The sequence below is a fragment of the Somniosus microcephalus genome, chromosome 2 (assembly GCF_052327205.1).
Source record: "Somniosus microcephalus isolate GS21.2 chromosome 2, FLI_Smic_1.0, whole genome shotgun sequence".
Classification (NCBI taxonomy): domain Eukaryota; kingdom Metazoa; phylum Chordata; class Chondrichthyes; order Squaliformes; family Somniosidae; genus Somniosus; species Somniosus microcephalus.
The window spans coordinates 214,561,357-214,578,647 of NC_140988.1; the positions used below are offsets into that span (position 1 = coordinate 214,561,357).

General features: G+C 42.0%; 1 protein-coding gene across 7 annotated transcripts in view; it reads right to left on the bottom strand.

Moving 5' to 3' along the window:
• The window catches only part of apbb2b (amyloid beta (A4) precursor protein-binding, family B, member 2b), a 449,372-nt gene that overhangs the window by 265,285 nt on the left and 166,796 nt on the right, over positions 1-17,291 (bottom strand). For 5 of the 7 annotated variants that reach the window (XM_085969159.1, XM_085969171.1, XM_085969166.1 and 2 more), the window contains exons 3-4: positions 15,726-15,801; positions 12,800-13,600 (exon numbers count right to left, since the gene is read on the bottom strand). In XM_085969159.1, coding sequence (XP_085825285.1) covers positions 12,800-13,580 — 781 coding nt within the window. In that variant the 5' untranslated portion in view covers positions 13,581-13,600; positions 15,726-15,801. Of the gene's footprint in view, positions 1-12,799; positions 13,601-15,725; positions 15,802-17,291 lie in introns of those variants that run through there. The other 2 variants (XM_085969176.1, XM_085969175.1) reach the window with 1 other exon arrangement.

The window sequence follows — 17,291 nt, forward strand, 5'->3', positions numbered from 1 at the left end:
ATGTAAATTAAAGTCACCCATGATGACAGCTGTGCTCTTATCGCACGCTTCTCTAATTTCCCTTTTTATGCCTTCCCTCACCTCCATATTACTATTTGGAGGCCTATATATCACACCCACTAACGTTTTTCTCCCCTTGCTATTTCTCATTTCTACCCATACAGATTCCGTTTCGTCCGAGTTAATATCCTTCCTTTCCATTGCATTAATCCCCTCCTTTACCAGCAATGCTACCCCACCTCCCCTACCTTTTTGCCGATCCTTCCTAAATATTGTATATCCCTGGATGTTAAGTTCCCAGCCTTGCCCACCCTGCAGCCACGTTTCTGTAATCCCAATCAAATCATACTTGTTTACCTCTATTTCCACAACTAATTCATCCACCTTGTTCCTAATGCTTCTAGCATTAAGATACAAAGCCTTCAGGCTTGCTTTTTTCACACTCTCATTATGAATTAGTTTGGCCCTTTGTGTTTCTCTCCTTTGCTTATTGCTTCTCACCTTTCTACCATCTATTTCTGACTTCATATGACTTCCCTCTTTTCCACTACCTAGGTTCCCATCCCCCTGCCAAATTAGTTTAAATCCTCCCGAACCGTCCTAGAAAATATTACCCCGAGGACATCGGCTCCCTCACAGCTCAGAGTGGAGCCCCCATAGTCTCTTCTAAATCGATGCAAGGAAGGTCAAATCAAAATGAACCTGCAAAGTGCTGCTCAGTACCCAAAACTCCTTCACACAGCGTTGAATTTCTCCAGAAGTCTCTCTCTCTCAGAATGCGTGGTGCAAAAATGTCGCTGACAAAAAAAGGCAGGAAGCGGTCGCCTTTAAATAGCGCTACCCCAGTGAAATAAAGAATAGATTTGCCTTTCTAATCTAGGCTTTATTAACTTTAAAAACCCAGTAGCACATCTTTCAACACCAGTCTCCAACAATGACTGGAGAGAACTGAATTTAAGATGGCCACCACAAATCACATGACATCAACTACCAATGAGATTACAGCATATATCCCAAGGCAGGAAACAAACAACCAATCACAATACTTCTTACTAGCAAAGAATAATCACCACACCCAGTCCCTTCCCGACTGCAAAACGTTCCCCTCAACCTGTTGTTGCTAGCGGCAGAAAGGCAGGGGGCGCCACTCAATATCTGGTCCAGGGCGCTACCAGGGCATTGCACGTTTGATTGATGTCACGATCTGCGGGCGCAGGAGATCGTGGCGATAGTGTTTAGCACCGCCACAAAATGTCTGGTCAATTTCGCGAGCGGCGAAAACATCGCCGCGCCTGGGCATTAGTTGCTTTGCACCCCATTAGCGCCCTCTTAGGGCGCTAACGGGAGTCGCAAAGCAACCGAATTTTTCCCCCATAGAGAGTACAATGAAACAGCAAAATGAGGCTCATGATAAATGTCGGGTTCATAATTCAGTAAACAAGCTGAATACAAAAAGTACAGGGGAGAACTGAAAAAGGAAATAAGATGGTCAAAGAGAGAGTATGAGAATAGATTATTGGGTAACATAAAAGGGAACCCAAAAGTCTTTTAGAAACATAGAAATAGTAAAAGGGTAGTCAAAGGAGGCTGGGGCCAATTAGAGACCAAAACGGAGATCTTCTTGTGAAAGCAGAGGCCATGGCTGAGGTACTAAATGAGTACTGCGCATCCGACTCCACTAAAGAAGGAAATGCTGCCAATGTCATGGTAAAGGGGGAGGTAATAGAGAAATTGTATAAAGATAAAAATAGATAAAGAGGAGGTACTTAAAAGGTTGACAGCGCTCAAAGTAGAAAAGTCACCCGGTCCAGATGAGCTGCATCCTCGGTTGCTTACGGAAGTAAGGGTGGAAATTGTGAAGGCTCTGGCCACAATCTTTCTTGGTCTGTGTTTTATCATTGGATAAAACTACTGTTTCCTTGTATTGATGTTATGGGTATCCATGGCAACTTCAATAAATATAATTTGAGGCTTCAGATAGTGATAGTATACTAATCCCATACACATACGCATGACACCAGGATATTTGGAGATTTAGGAACTAACTCAAAAACGTCAACTGTTGACAAATTAACATAGAGTCATAGAGTAATACAGCACGGATAGAGGCCCTTCGGCCCATCGTGTCCGCGCCGGCCATCAAGCCCTGCCTAATCTAATCCCATATTCCAGCATTTGGCCCGTAGCCTTGTATGCTATGGCATTTCAAGTGCACATCCAAATGCTTCTTAAATGTTGTGAGGGTTTCTGCCTCCACAACCCTTTCAGGCAGTGAGTTCCAGACTCCAACCACCCTCTGGGTGAAAAAGTTCTTTCTCAAATCCCCTCTAAACCTCCCGCCCTTTACCTTGAATCTATGCCCCCTAGTTATTGACCCCTCTACTAAGGGAAAAAGCTCCTCAGCATCCATCCTATCTATGCCCCTCATAATTTTGTACACCTCAATCATGTCCCCCCTCAGCCTCCTCTGCTCCAAGGAAAACAAACCCAATCTGCCCAGTCTCTCTTCATAGCCGAAGCGCTCCAGCCCTGGTAACATCCTGGTGAACCTCCTCTGCACCCTCTCTAACGCGATCACATCCTTCCTGTAGTGTGGCGACCAGAACTGCACACAGTATTCCAGCTGTGGCCTAACCAGTGTTTTATACAGCTCCATCATAACCTCCTTGCTCTTATATTCAATGCCTCGGCTAATGAAGGCAAGTATCCCATATGCCTTTTTTACCACCTTATCCACCTGTTCTGCCGCCTTCAGGGATCTGTGTACTTGCACACCCAGATCCCTCTGACCCTCCGTCTTGCCTAGGGTCTTTCCATTCATTGTGTATTCCTTTGCCTTGTTAGTCCCCCCAAAGTGCATCACCTCACACTTTTCCAGGTTAAATTCCATTTGCCACTGTTCCGCCCATCTGACCAACCCATCTATATCGTCCTGCAGACTGAGGCTACCCTCCTCGCTATTTACCACCCTACCAATTTTTGTATCATCCGCGAACTTACTGATCATACCCTTTACATTCATATCCAAGTCATTAATGTAGACCACAAACAGCAAGGGACCCAGCACCGATCCCTGTGGTACCCCACTGGCCACAGGCTTCCAGTCACAAAAACTTTTTCTTCTTTTTTTCTTCAATATAAGTGATTAGATTGTATAAATTCAATTTAACAATTAGTTATGTGTTTTTTTTTACAAATTAAGTGTTTAACATCTGGACACAAAGTGGCTGGACGGCATTGTTTTATTCTCAAATCCAGCCAGTGCAAGCTGTTGGCCCAGAAATTTGGGTCGGAGGCTTCCCGCGGGTGCAAGCCTCCGACCTGCACTTACCTAGCGCGCCGGCCGTTGAGCTGTGGGCCCGCGTGGAATTCCGATCCTGGGCCTCCTCCAACTGCCGGCGCGCAGTGCTTGCATATCCATGGGGTGCAGTTAGTTCGATGCGTCCCCTGGGATCACGTGGGCCATGGAGAGCCAATGGTAGCAGGGAAATGCCCATTCATAAAATTGACAGGAAGAGCTGTCAAAACCATAAATACTATAAGCCCCAAAACATCACTAAAACTTCAAATAAACTTTTAAAAAAACATCACATTTTTAAAATAACTATAAATTACATAAAATAACAATTTTAAACAATAATTTAAATTTTTGAAAAAATTTATTACATTTTCTAACGGGGCTAAAAATAAACTTACCTTTCTTTAAAGTATTTAAAAATAATAAACCTGTGGAAAAAATGTTTTAATTTTAATTAATTCACCACTTACCTTGTTAAAAGCAGGCCTTGCGCCTGCTTTTTATATGTGTAACTCCTGGAGACTTACCCTCCCGGAGAAACCTGCAAAAAAAACGTAAGTTCCATGCGCACGCGCTGCCTCTCCGGCATACGCGTTCGACCTCTGAACCCTTTCCTTTAAGGGAACGGAAGTTCCAGTTTCCCGCGCATGCACGAAACCAGCACTTCCGTTGGGCCTACGGGCGAGTACCCCGTGCGTACTCACCCGTGGAGACCCGAATTTCTGGGCCATTATTTGCTCTTGGAATGTGGGTGTCACTGGCAAGGTCAGCGTTTATTGTCCCTCCCTAGTTGCCCTTAACTGAGTGGCTTACTAGGCCACTTCAGAGGGCAGTTAAGAGTCAGTCACAATGGTGTGGAACTGGAGTCAAATATAGGCCAGAGACTGGGTATGGACGGCAGGTTTCCTTCCCTATATGACATTAGTGAACCAGTTGGATTTTTACAACAATCCAACAGCTTCATGACTCATTTTTTACTGACACCAGCTTTTTAAAAAAAAACCTGAATTCAAATTCTCAAACTGCCATGGTGGGATTTGAACTCTCATTTTATGTAATGCAAGTTCAGGCCTCTGAATTACTCATCCAGTAATATTACCACTACATTATTGTACCCAGTAAGAGTGCAATATTCTGAATCACTTCAGTCGTAAGGAGATATTTTGACAATTATGTACAGTCTGTAATTTGTTTTTGAAAACTGAGGTAGTACCCTAAATCAAAATACAAACCTGCTGTTTTAATACAAGTCTACCAGGAATGAATCACACGTGTCATATCTGATATACAAGTGGTGTATAATATTATTTGATGTCAGTTGGCAAAAGATTGCTCTCACTGGTGTCAGATCTAGCTCCAGATCCAGGTCCATTTAAAGGTGTCAACTGACCCTGAATCAACTATCTTCTTTGGGAGTCTGTTCAACATGTCCATCATCCTGTGGAGAAAAAACTTTTTCCAATCTCTAACCTTGCTCAAGGCTCGTGAACGTTTGTAATTCTGTTTTTCAGTCCTATGCCTGTTCCCCAAGTTAAATAGTTTGTTTACTTCAACCCCATTTATACCTTTCATTGTTTTACAGATCAGTATCATGTTTCCCCTCAGTTTTGTTATCCCAGTAAAAATAAACTGAGTCACTTGAGCTTTCCTCATAACTTACCGCCCCCCACCCCCCATCATGGCCTGGAATCATTCTGCACACTCTACCTGAACCCCTTCTAAAGCAGCTCTATCCATTTGAGGTAGGGTGAGCAAAACTGTATACTGTACTCCAGAATTGGCTTTACCATTGATCTCTACAATATTAATATGACTTGTTGTGACTTGTGTTCCTCAAATATATTCCAGGATCCAATCTGCTTTATTTAAAACTGCTTCACACTGACCAGAATTTTTCAGGGCCTATCCATTGATCACCCCGTCAATGCAGTATATACATGACACCTCCTTTATTGTCAAGCCATTTTTACAACACAACTGCCGATGTGAAGCAGTTCCAGATCAGTATGCAGTGCCTAAATGGTTTGCTGGATCTCAGCTCATAATATTTACCATATCAAAGGGGAGTAAAAGTGTATCATATGATAAGAGATTCAAGTATTTAGTCTTTATGTCCAAGCACATTCCAACTATAAATTAGTGTCACTGACATTTTGAAAGAAATCATATTACAGCACATTAAACCACTAGTGGAAAACTTAATGCTGAAGGGTCCGTTCTTGGTGAAATTTTGCTTACATCAAAATATTTTTTTTGTTTTCAATGTAAGTTTAAGATAGCCTCATTACATTCAAAGTTCTTTTCTATTTTGGAAGGTAGGAAAAATGATCTCTGAACTCAATTGCTCCAGTGGTGCAGGTAGAAAGACCAGTCACTGTATCTCATGTTGCCTGGTAAACAGGGTCAAGCAGCTGGAGGCTGAAACATGCAGATGTGATGAACTGAACTGCAGGCCTGGGGTAGCAGGAGTGGTACTCAAGATTTAATGTTTTAAAATTGCTACGTTTATTTTAATAGACCGCATATCAGGTTAAATCTTCGTGCATGTTTTCAATAACCTGAACAGCTGGAAGTCATGTACTGGCACAATTTAGGAATTTTACAGGCAATATAAAAAACATCTTTCATCAACTGCACATTGATATCCATTTAAAAACTATGAGAATGGATTATATCGTACAACATACATACAGAGAAAATATCGACCTGGCCGCATTTTATCGAAATTCTTTACCTGAGAAAATATTTCTCAATTACAAAGAAACATACAACTACTTATCAAGTAGAAACACAATCATTAGTGTTTCTCCATTTTCTATTCTTCAGTTCTCTTTTTTGATTTGTTAGTTTTTCTATTTTAAGTTATACTAATGTAGATACTGTCTTTAATTCTCAATACAGTTCAGATGTTTGCTGCATGTTGTTTCATTTCAATGTGATATGCTGGTAAGATATTTGATAGTTTTTCTTTTAAAGAATCTGGAAATGCTAAAATATCATTTTTGCAACATTAACTATAGTGACTATGGCACAACAAGAAAGCACCTGGTATATCTGAGCTCAGTCAGCAGTAATGCATTAACGTTGATGCACACAAGCATGAACTGAAATAATCTGTACTGTACTTACCGTTATCAGCTGTTTCTCTCCAGTTAAGCTTCTGCTGATCTACTACCAGCATCCTTCAACCTAAGTGTACACATGTCCCTGCAACTCCATATTCCACACTATCATCAGCATCCCAACAAAATACACAGTAACCAACTGAACACAACAGGGATTCACTTAATTAACATTATACAGAAATATCCTGCACAAAATTACTCTCTACCAGACCCTGCTGCTTTGAAACCTAAAACAATGCATTGTTCACAATATTAATGCAAGTCCATTCCAATCAACAAGATAGAAGACAGCCATGAAGAAATGACAGCAGCGCATCCATACAATGCAGTCAGTACGGAATCGTCTCCAACTGGTAAGACAATGATGTATTTACTGACCGATTTTGTTTAGGAGTTGACGTTTTGAAATTGTACATTTTGACTAGTGGCATTCAACTATCAGTCACTGCAATGCATTTCGATGTAAACGAGTGCTCTCTGGTAGTAAAGAATGCTCGCAGCTCGCTCTTAGTCACTTAAATCAAATGTAAAATTGAATGAATCAGCTAAATTTCTTTGAGAATGCTAACCACCAATCTTGCAGGATAGAAATCCTGTTTGGGTTTCTAACCTTCAGCTCCCTGTAGGTGCATTTCAGCTACAGTATAAATTGATTTAGTGGGAAATTTCTATTAGCTAGAGTGCTGCTCTCAACACGAAGACCTTCCCCGCTTTCGTATCAATAATTCAAACTGAACCCAAGAGTAATGTCAGTCAGCCCAAACTAACCAATCACCCATTTGCTGTATCCTCTAATGATTAATTGCAAGGTTATAAAAAAAAATTTAAATTGAAAGGACTAAATAAACTATGATGTATACTTATGTGATAGGTTAGTGAGCAAATGTTTCAGGTATATGTTGGTACAAGCTCTAAAAGGATTTAAATTACATAGTTAAAGAATTTTTTAAAACGGTAATTAAGAGTGAAATGGTGCAGCCTTTATGATCTCTCAGGTGAATATGCCAGCAACAAAGATGGAAACCTATCAACACAGGCTGTAGTCCACCATTCAGTGCAACCTGGTGCAGGAATCTGAATAGTGGAGGTCACTCGCATTGGAATAATGGTCTAGGTCTCCAGCTCTGCATTTACCTGACATTTAGAAATTAAGGAGGAAAGGGGTAGGGAAAGAAATAATGAAACTTTTCCAATATGTGCGGTATACAACATAGGAAACTTGTCAAAACTACAGGTGGCATGAACTAGCAGCGCACAGTTTTCACAGTCCGCTCATGTTAGAAATGGAGGTCCTGGCAGCATAGTAAAAGGTTAAAAATATAGAGACTCGGAATTTCCTTGGGGGTTGTCCCAATCTTCAGCGGAAGATTGGCGGCACCTCCAGAGAAACAATGTTAATGGCTGAAAACCACTTCTCCAAGGGTTCCACTGATCTCCCCCAAAACCGAGAATGGACTAACCTCATTTATAGCATCAATTAGTGTAATTATTACTTTTTTGGGTTTTACACTAGATATCCTACACATTTCACCAATCACTCTTGTAAGTAGATCCTGCATTGCCTCTGAATTAGACTGTATTTTTGCCTCCCCAATAGCTAGGGAAAAGATAGCGAGACTGAGGGATAAAACAGAGAATCACTCTATGCTGGCATACTGGAATGTATCATGCGGTCACGTAAATCCCTTCTCTTTGGTAGGCATATGTTCTACAGGTAGACTACCCTTTATCCGGACTTCCGAAAACCGAAACCCTCTAAAAACTGAAGGTTTTTTCGGTCAGCGTAAGTCCAGCGTAAGTCGTGCGCACGACCCCCCGCGGACCCCCGCCGACTTACGCTGAGCGTCAGCGTAAGTCGTGCGCACGACCCCCCCGCGGACCCCCGACCCCCCCGCCGACTTACGCTGAGCGTCAGCGTAAGTCGTGCGCACGACCCCCCGCCGACCCCGACCGTAAGTCGGCGGGGGTCGGGGTCCGCGGGGGGGGTCGGGGCCGGCGGGGGTCCGCGGGGGGGTCAGGGCCAGCGGGGGTCCGCGGGGGGGTCGAGGCCGGCGGGGTTCCGCGGGGGGGGGGGGGTTGGCGCCGGCGGGGGGTCGTGCGCACGACTTACGCTGCGCGTCAGCGTAAGTCGTGCGCACGATCCCCCGCCGACCCCCCCGCGGACCCCTGCCGACCCACCTTCCGAAATCCGAAATTCTCCGAAAACCGAAACACGGCTGGTCCCGAGGTTTTCGGATAAAGGATAGTCTACCTGTATTAGGTCGAGGCTCTAGCTATAAACCAATAGACTATTTAACAAAAGCAGATCAATGAGCAGCATTTTGCATAAAACATTACAAATTTTCCTACCCTTCACGGCATATCAAAGACACTTCTATTTACCTAAGAAAGGATATACTTTTGCCATAGAGGGAGTGCAGCGAAGGTTCACCAGACTGATTCCTGAGATGGCAGGACTGTCGTATGAGGAGAGATTGGGTCGACTAGGCCTGTATTCACTAGAGTTTAGAAGAATGAGAGGGGATCTCATTGAAACGGATAAAATTCTGACAGGGCTAGACAGACTGGATGCAGGGATGGTGTTTCCCCTGGCTGGGGGGTCTAGAACGAAGGGTCACAGTCTCAGGATATGGGGTAGGACATTTAGGACTGAGATGAGGAGAAATTTCTTCACTCAGAGGGTGGTGAACCTGTGGAATTCTCTACCACAGAAGGCTGTGGAGGCCAATCACTGAATATATTTAAGGAGATGATAGATAGATTTCTAGATACAAAAGGCATCAAGGGGTATGGGGAGAGAGCGGGAATATGATATTGAGAAGATAGAGGATCAGCCATGATCATATTGAATGGTGGAGCAGGCTCGAGGGGCTGAATGGCCTACTCCTGCTCCTATTTTTCCATGTTTCTACTTCCCTTGAGTACCATTTCAACAAAACTAGATCCCTGAAACCATTTACTCAGTTCTCAAATGGTGCAACACAACCATGGAATCAAACTAGACAGACTCTCTGCAGGCTGAAGATTGACTGTAGACTAGTGCAGGCAGCTCAATAGAAACCTGCAATTTGAGCATCTGGCCAGAGTTCTCTCAAAAAAAGACTACGAAGTTCACCGGTTCTGCCCGTTCAGCTGGTCCAACCCAGAAATAGTTGTCAAAGAATCACCACCCCTAGCTGGCTTCGTTCTTAAATTTGTGCCAGATTTCTTGACCGAATTGTTTCAAGATCCTGTGAAGATATGTCAGACCAAAGGACCTTAAACCAGCTTCTTTAACTAACATTTTTGGTTGCCATTTTGCTATACTCAAACGAACAGTACTTGCAGAACAAGCCTGGATCCCACAGTGGTTCAGAAGCATCAAAATGAGTAGCTTGGCTAGAAACAATTAATATATTAACCTAGTATCCAAAAGGATTCAGATACACTAATTAATCTTTGCCTATCTGAATGAAGCGTGCATTTTCTGTACCTTGCAGTAATAGCGCCCAGAAATCATAATGAACTCTGTGTGTACGATTACTAGCAATAAGGAATCCAAATCAATAAAATAATTTGAACAAAAATATTTTTTGTTGCAGTAATGTAACAGCTAAGCATCTAATTCTGCTCTGCAAACATGAGATATAAAGAAACACAAGAGAAAGTTAAGGGTGGAAGAAATTCCAGTTCGGCCCATTACAGCTTATCCCCCATAACTTTAACTCACCCAGCCTAGTAGCCAACTGCATTTTCAACACCCCAATGGCTTGAACTTTTCTACCTTGCCTAGCAGATTATTCTAAAAGTTTATCACTTGCACATTTACATCGCAATCTTTTTCCTCGCTAGAATGCAACAACTCACATATGACAGGATTACATTTTACTTGTCATTTGTCTGCACAGCTGTACAATTGATCTAAACAGTTTTTCACTCTATGTGAAATGGACAGAAGGAGAAAGGTTGTATTCCCTTGATCTTGTAGTGAGACTGCCAATGGAACCCGCGACTTGGGCAGCAACACTAATATAAATGCAGTGACACCATCGCTACTAGAGAAGCCAAGAATCACCTAAAGGAAGGTTTGTTATGACTCTTTTGGAGAAGAGAATGCTGTCAGCAGCAAATATGAACTATAGCCATCAGCATTAGATGTGAGCGGGCTGAATACAAAGCCCACACGTGGGGCTTGATTTTGCCGGTGCTCAGAGAGCAGGTTTGGAGGCGGGTCCACTGTCAAAATAGCAAAGATTGACAGCGGGTAGGAAACCCGCTGTCAATCCGCCTCCACGTGAGTCTCCCAGTTGTCGAGTCTGTCAGCGGAGAACTGACCCAACACCAAGTGGCGGGGGAGACAACTGAGCTCATTAAATGGCTTGATAACAGCTAATTTAATGGCATTTTGAGTCTTCCTTCCAATTTTACCTTATCCCCCACGGGTTACCCGCTGTTCAGGGAACATGCCAGCTCACCCTGGCGTGAGTTGAGTCTGTTCTGATATTTCTGATAAGCTGACAGCTGCAGAAGTGGTGTAAAGGATGCCATGTTGCAGATGGTCAGTTTCAGAGCGTAGAAACTATTGGTTACTGCATTTGTAAGACATAGAGATTTCTTTAGCTTGCAAGTGTTTAGAGCCAACTGTATGTCCAGTGCTACCTCATTGGAACAACCTCTCTCACCATTCACAGATCGCTTCTGTCATTTCACCTGCAGCTGCCATCTATTGCAGCAATTTCAGTACCCTAGAAACTATCTCACCTTGCTCCTCTGATTCCTTCCACGCTCAGCCCCAACATCAACATCACCAGGCACACCAGCAGCACCAACCTTCTCCGCCATCACCTGATGCTGCACAGGACACAGGGCATCAGCCCCTGACAACATTGCTGTCTGGGAGGACAGCGATGGCATCACCATGGCCAGATTTTCTTCACTTGACGCTATAAACCCTGGCTGCCACATGATGCGCCAGGTTGACACCATCTCACACCAGCACCGTGAAGCATCCCTTTAATGTCCAAGCCATTCCATGCACACTCATCACTATAGCAGGCGTGGGGGGTAAGTTATGTCTCAACATTCACTGGAACTCAGTAAGACACTTCTCAAGGTGCACACAGATCTGTCAAATAAGGGGCAGTGTTGAAAATATAGATTTTATGACAACACATTACCAGAAACTTCACATGGACATTGGCTAAACCTCTCAAGTGCCTACCCTTGTGTGTTGTCAGTTGGTATGCTTGCAGTAGGATGAGGGTGAGTGTGAGGGGTGGCTAGTGAGATGGGGAAATGATAATGTAGATAGAGAGGGATGGGTGGAGGTGCAAGGTAAGTTGGAGTGAGTAAGGATGTGCAGGAGAAGGGTAGGGAAGGCAGAGTGATGGGCCTGTGCTGAGTGGCACAGCAGGGTGAGTTTGAGTGTAGATTTGCAGTAACGTTTCGTGATCCACTGAGATTATTGAAAGGTTTGTGCCACTGCACCAGGGACCCCTAACGATATCCCTGCTTTTGCCCTCCTGTGCAATGTGCAACCAGGCTGTGTTGGTGTCCTGGGGAGGTCTCTTCTGCCCTTGGAAGGGAAGAGAACCTCCCTGTGTACTGTGACTCCCTCCATAAGCATATGGAGGGAGTCATTGGAGAGCCTAGGTGCAACTGTCCACCTCTGTGCAGCACCTCAATGCTGTAAAACACTGACAGAACAACTGTCAAACTCAATGTGGCCGTGGTCCCTTTAAGGAAACTGGCTGATGACGCGTCATCAAATGATGTCATCAGACCCGCTTCCTGTTAATTGGCTGGGAAGCCTGCAGGGCGGGCTTAACAAGGCCAATCAAGGGAAATCCCTTTGACAGAGTGACTGCAGCTGGAAGTGGGACCGAACCCAGCAAACAGCTATCCTGCCACTATCCCAACACCGCTGAGAAAATCCAGCCTGTGAAGTCTAGAAGTGTGCCTTTTACATTACTGGCTCTACAGATTTTCACTGAACATCAGGGAACATCGATGAGCAGAAAATGAAAGTCACACAGTTGTTTCCTCATTGCAGTTGGTCTTGTGGAATTTTATGCTGCAATCTAATTGGGTCAGACTCTACAGCACCGTAAACCCCAGTACAATGCAGAAGTGCTTCAATTAGAAGCTGTTCTGCAATATAAAGTTAGAATTAGAGCAATTAGTATCTACATCCATGGTTTTCCATTTATTTCTCTGAAATTCTGGGTTTACATGCCTCTTTTTAATAGGATACAGTATGTTGACCATAAGCAATCCTTTCCCTTTGGAAAGCAATTGATATAAAAAAGTTTTAATTTTAAGTCTAATGTCTGCAATAAAATGACTGACTACAGAACAACTGAGGTATTAATGTATGAAAAGGCGGCAATTTCCGTACCTGTTTCTTCAGGTGAACTCAGAGACGCACTGTCCTGTGACAGGGTGGTCCAGCTTGAATCTTCATCACTGGGAGCCATGTTCTGCATTTTACTTAATGCACAGTCAGTTTTCCCTCCCAATCTGGGCGGGTCTTTCTTTGTTTCAGGGCTGGAGGAAATCGTGGCCATTTGGCAATCTTCTGGACTGGCAGACGCACTCTCGTCGCTGGCCACGTCATCATTCGTTGTAGTTGTATCGTGGGACTGGTCAGCGTTTTCTTCACTATCAACAGGATTGTTTCCATAATTTTGCTCTGACTCACGAGTGGATGACTCCAGGTCTGCATAGTAATTCAGAAAGCTCTTACTCTTCCTTGGCTGTGACGCCAAGGGTTCAGTGCAAGACGTGTCTTGCAAGCTTGGCTCCTTGCCCTCCAATTTTTCTGAGATTATATTTTTGACAACATTTGCACTGATGTTTTTATTCATGTCCTGCTGACCCTGTTCTGCTGCTTTCCGCAGCTGATTTTCTCCGTTCTTTGCCAGTTTTGAGTTGGCGTTGTTTACTATAACTGGCGATGCTGTTGTGTCTCCCAGGCCCATTGCAGCCTGGATATTAGTCAAGGCATATTTCTTCCTGCATTTTGGAGGAGTGTTGTTCTTGATTTCTGTGTTCTTTATTTCTGAGTTTACCAATTTGTTATGGGAGGAGCGAAGGTTAAGTGTATTTGGTGGAGTAGCTGAACTGTTGCGATTCACTACATCTGTTTGGCTGTTGGCGGTTGCAAGGAACACTGACATAGTGTCCACAGTGGAGTCAACTGCAAAAAGGAGAGGAAACCAAAATTAAGTCAATTATAAAATGCAAGTTTCCCTCTAGTAATCCCTGACTAGAACACGAGTACATAATAGCAAAGACCCAAGTTTGATCTGTAATCTGTACTAGATTATCTGCTCTCAGCCAAGGTAGCAATATGGTCATTACAATTGGCTCCAGGGCCCGTCAGTTAGGGAGAAGGGTGGAGTAGATATGCTCCTGACCAATGGCCCCTGATGGGAGTGTGAGTGTGTGGACATCAGGCAAGTGCAGTGAGGGTGCCTCCCATCCACGGGGTCCAATAACCAGCTAACACTCTGTTGAGGTACGCACATGAATAATGGCCACTTGAGCTAGATGCTAGAGGGCAAGCAACACCTATGAAACCATACCCTAAGCAAGGAGTCAATACCCTCAGGAGAAGGATGGAGTGGTGAAATGTGGGGAAAAAAGCTATATCTTAATCTTTGCTTATACAGACACAGTTTTGGACAGCCTTCAATAATGTATTTCATGGCTTCTCTAACAGGATTTTTTGTACAACTCTTGTAGACTATGTTATCAGAACGTCAACTGTGCTTTGTTTCATTTAGGCCTTCTGTATTAATGACAGTAAATTTATGGCAATAAAGGGCTCAGAACTACGAGCACTAAGATGGTATTTTAAAGCAAACATACAGATTTTTACACATTTGCATCAAGTTCCATTCCTAATTTTGACCAAGGACTGGAAAGGCTTTTGTTGCCATTTGTATCATGTAAGATGAAGAACATTAATTGCTATACTGAATTTCAACAAAAAAAAATTCACATTTACAGTAGGATACTGCAATAATTTCACCCTATTTAAAAACAAGTCTAACATACAAGATATTCATCGTCGCTTCAAGGAGACAGCCCTCACATTATCTTTATTGTTATGCAGTGCAATTCATCAACTCAGCATTAAATTTCATAATGATTTATGTATGTATACGACTGTATTAGGAACAATCATTGTCTGGAATTGAAATTAGAATTATTGATCTTCAGTCTTCTTAAAAAGTGTACAAGGAATTAATTAGTTTTTCTTTGTAATCTAGACTGGAGTCCTAACACCAAACAGCAGAATTATTGTAGCAATGTGTTATGAATGGAGTTGGAATGACCACAGGTAACAGCACAGTGTAAAAAATTTAAAAAATCTATGACCAATAATGAAACGATTTGCAGCAATAATGTATGAAATTGTTAAAATAATTTAAATCAGCATAAGATAATCAGAGCATTTTACTGATGTGCTGACTCATTCAATTACTGAGTTTAAATAGTTCAGATCGCAATTTTTTTTGGTTTGATTATTCAATTAGCTTAACTGGATTTATTTAAAACTGTGGACATTTTCCCCTCATAATCTTCTAAATTATTTTGCCCTCCTAATAAATTTAATTTCTTCATTAAACATACCATTCTGACTTGAAAATTCAAAGAACAGCACTATGCTGTGGAGTACTTTAAGAGTAAACATATTAAGAGTTAAATTGCTACAATGGAGTGATATGCTGCTAGTAGAACAGCACATTCAACCTAGCCTCGTGCCCATAATTCTCCACATGTTCAGTTTCCTCTCAAACATTGTGAGACTGGAGGTGCGGAGTGGAGAGTTTCCATATGGAGGGGTGAAGTCACTCTGAGCCACTCGCACGCTTCCTGATTATTGCTGATAGAGTAACGTTGACAAAGAATCAGAAACAAATCACGAGTTGATGCTCTCAGACAGCTGGAGTGTACATACTGGGAAGAAGTCAAATAGTATTAAAAAATTTAAAGGCACTTCATAAAAACATTTTAAAAACCACATGGAGGCTGGCGATGGTAGTGAAAGAAATGAAACAGAAAATGGCAATAATAGTGGAAGCACAACAACCAGGAAAGGCTTGGTAATAAATGAAGAGCAAGCTGAGACACTAGATACTACACATTTAAAGTATGTATGTTTTCATTTATAATTAATACTCTTTGTGTTCCCAAACTGATTCCCACAAGTTGAGATCAACATGTATCATGATTGTTCTCCCTTTAAGAGGATGGTTTAAGAATTCACAATCTAGAACATTTGTGTCAAATACTCTCGAAAGAAAGAATCTTACTTTGACCTGGGAGCACTTCTGACAAGGATCACCGGGCTTCAACAATGAGGATACTGGAGTATAGGTTATATGAAATCTGGAAAGAGGGATCATTCAATTAAACAAAAACAATACAAACAATAAATACAGAAATAAAGAAGGCAAAATAAGCATCAAATCACAAGCTTCATACCATCAGGGAGTAACTCAAAATTATCAGGTAGACAGTTGAATATCTGTTAACACCAAAAAGATCTAGACTGATATTTCCATGCCCAAGTTAGCATACAAGGGTTTAGCAAATGATATAAAATTTGTGTAGCAGCATGATATCCAAATTTAAGTTGAAACCCAGGTTTCACCCACACTGTTACAACTTGTAAACCCTGGGTGCAACTTCTGTCCCAGTGCTGTTGAGAATTTGATGAACACTGTAAAATTTGAGAGCGACATTCACAATAATGAACCAATTATTCAAAATCTTTAGAAAGCTATTTGTTACTGTACCATCAGGGATTGGATTAACCATTAAATATTAGGGTAACCATGATGTCTTGTCTATGAACAAAATAAATACAATTCCTTTCACGGAAAACAGAAAGCCTACACGGACTCATCACAACTTGGGTAATCAAGCTTCCCTTCTAGGAGCTTTAAATAAGTTTATTATTTATGTTTATGAAGCGTGGATTATTACCACTTTGAAAATATATTTCCCACGTTCTATAGGACTTTGCCTATGTGAGGGTGTATGTCACTCACAACAATGCTAAAACCATCCGAGTGGCAGCGCTACAACAAATAACAATCCTTCAAGTACCATATTGCTATTACTGTCCAGGTAAAGAATCGCTAAAATGATCCTTATCTGCATTTTGTGACAATTGTATTTCATGAATAAAATATTTGAACTCAATTAATTTGTTAGGTTTAATGGGCATGAGAACCCAATTCATTTTGCTGTTACAAATATCTACTAGATATATGGAACTATTATAAATTCCAATTCCAAATATATAATGCTCAGTGGGCTACCAGTCCTACCATTATGAAATCATAATACTATCTGGAATCTATTAATGTTGTACTGGTGTTTCTCAGATTTAATTAAATTTTACAAAGACTAAGTATATAGAATGAAAACAGAGAAACAAGGAGCAGGAGTAGGCCATTCGGCCCCTCAAGCCTGTTCCACCATTTAATGAGATCATGACTGAAAAGATGGAGAAGCCTTATTATGTAATTTGCTTAAGCCTCTTTTGTGGCATTACAGCATCGTTAAAGTTTGTACCATTATGAAATGTATATTAACAATGTAATTTCTACAAAAATAAGTGTTTTTTCCTTTGAAATATCACACAACTTGCCATGATGTAATTTCAGGGTACTTTGATGAGCCATTCCTCTTGCAACACTCTTGATGTACTTTCTATAAATCAAGGGCTGCAGCTCTACATGTTTCTGCCCCTGCAGAGGTCTTATACCCTTTAGGGCTTGCACAATTCTAGATCATTGATGCTCGCTGCACTTTATTTCTCTCCAAGCCACTCTGGTTATATTGCATGGAAGATAAAATATATCTCCTGC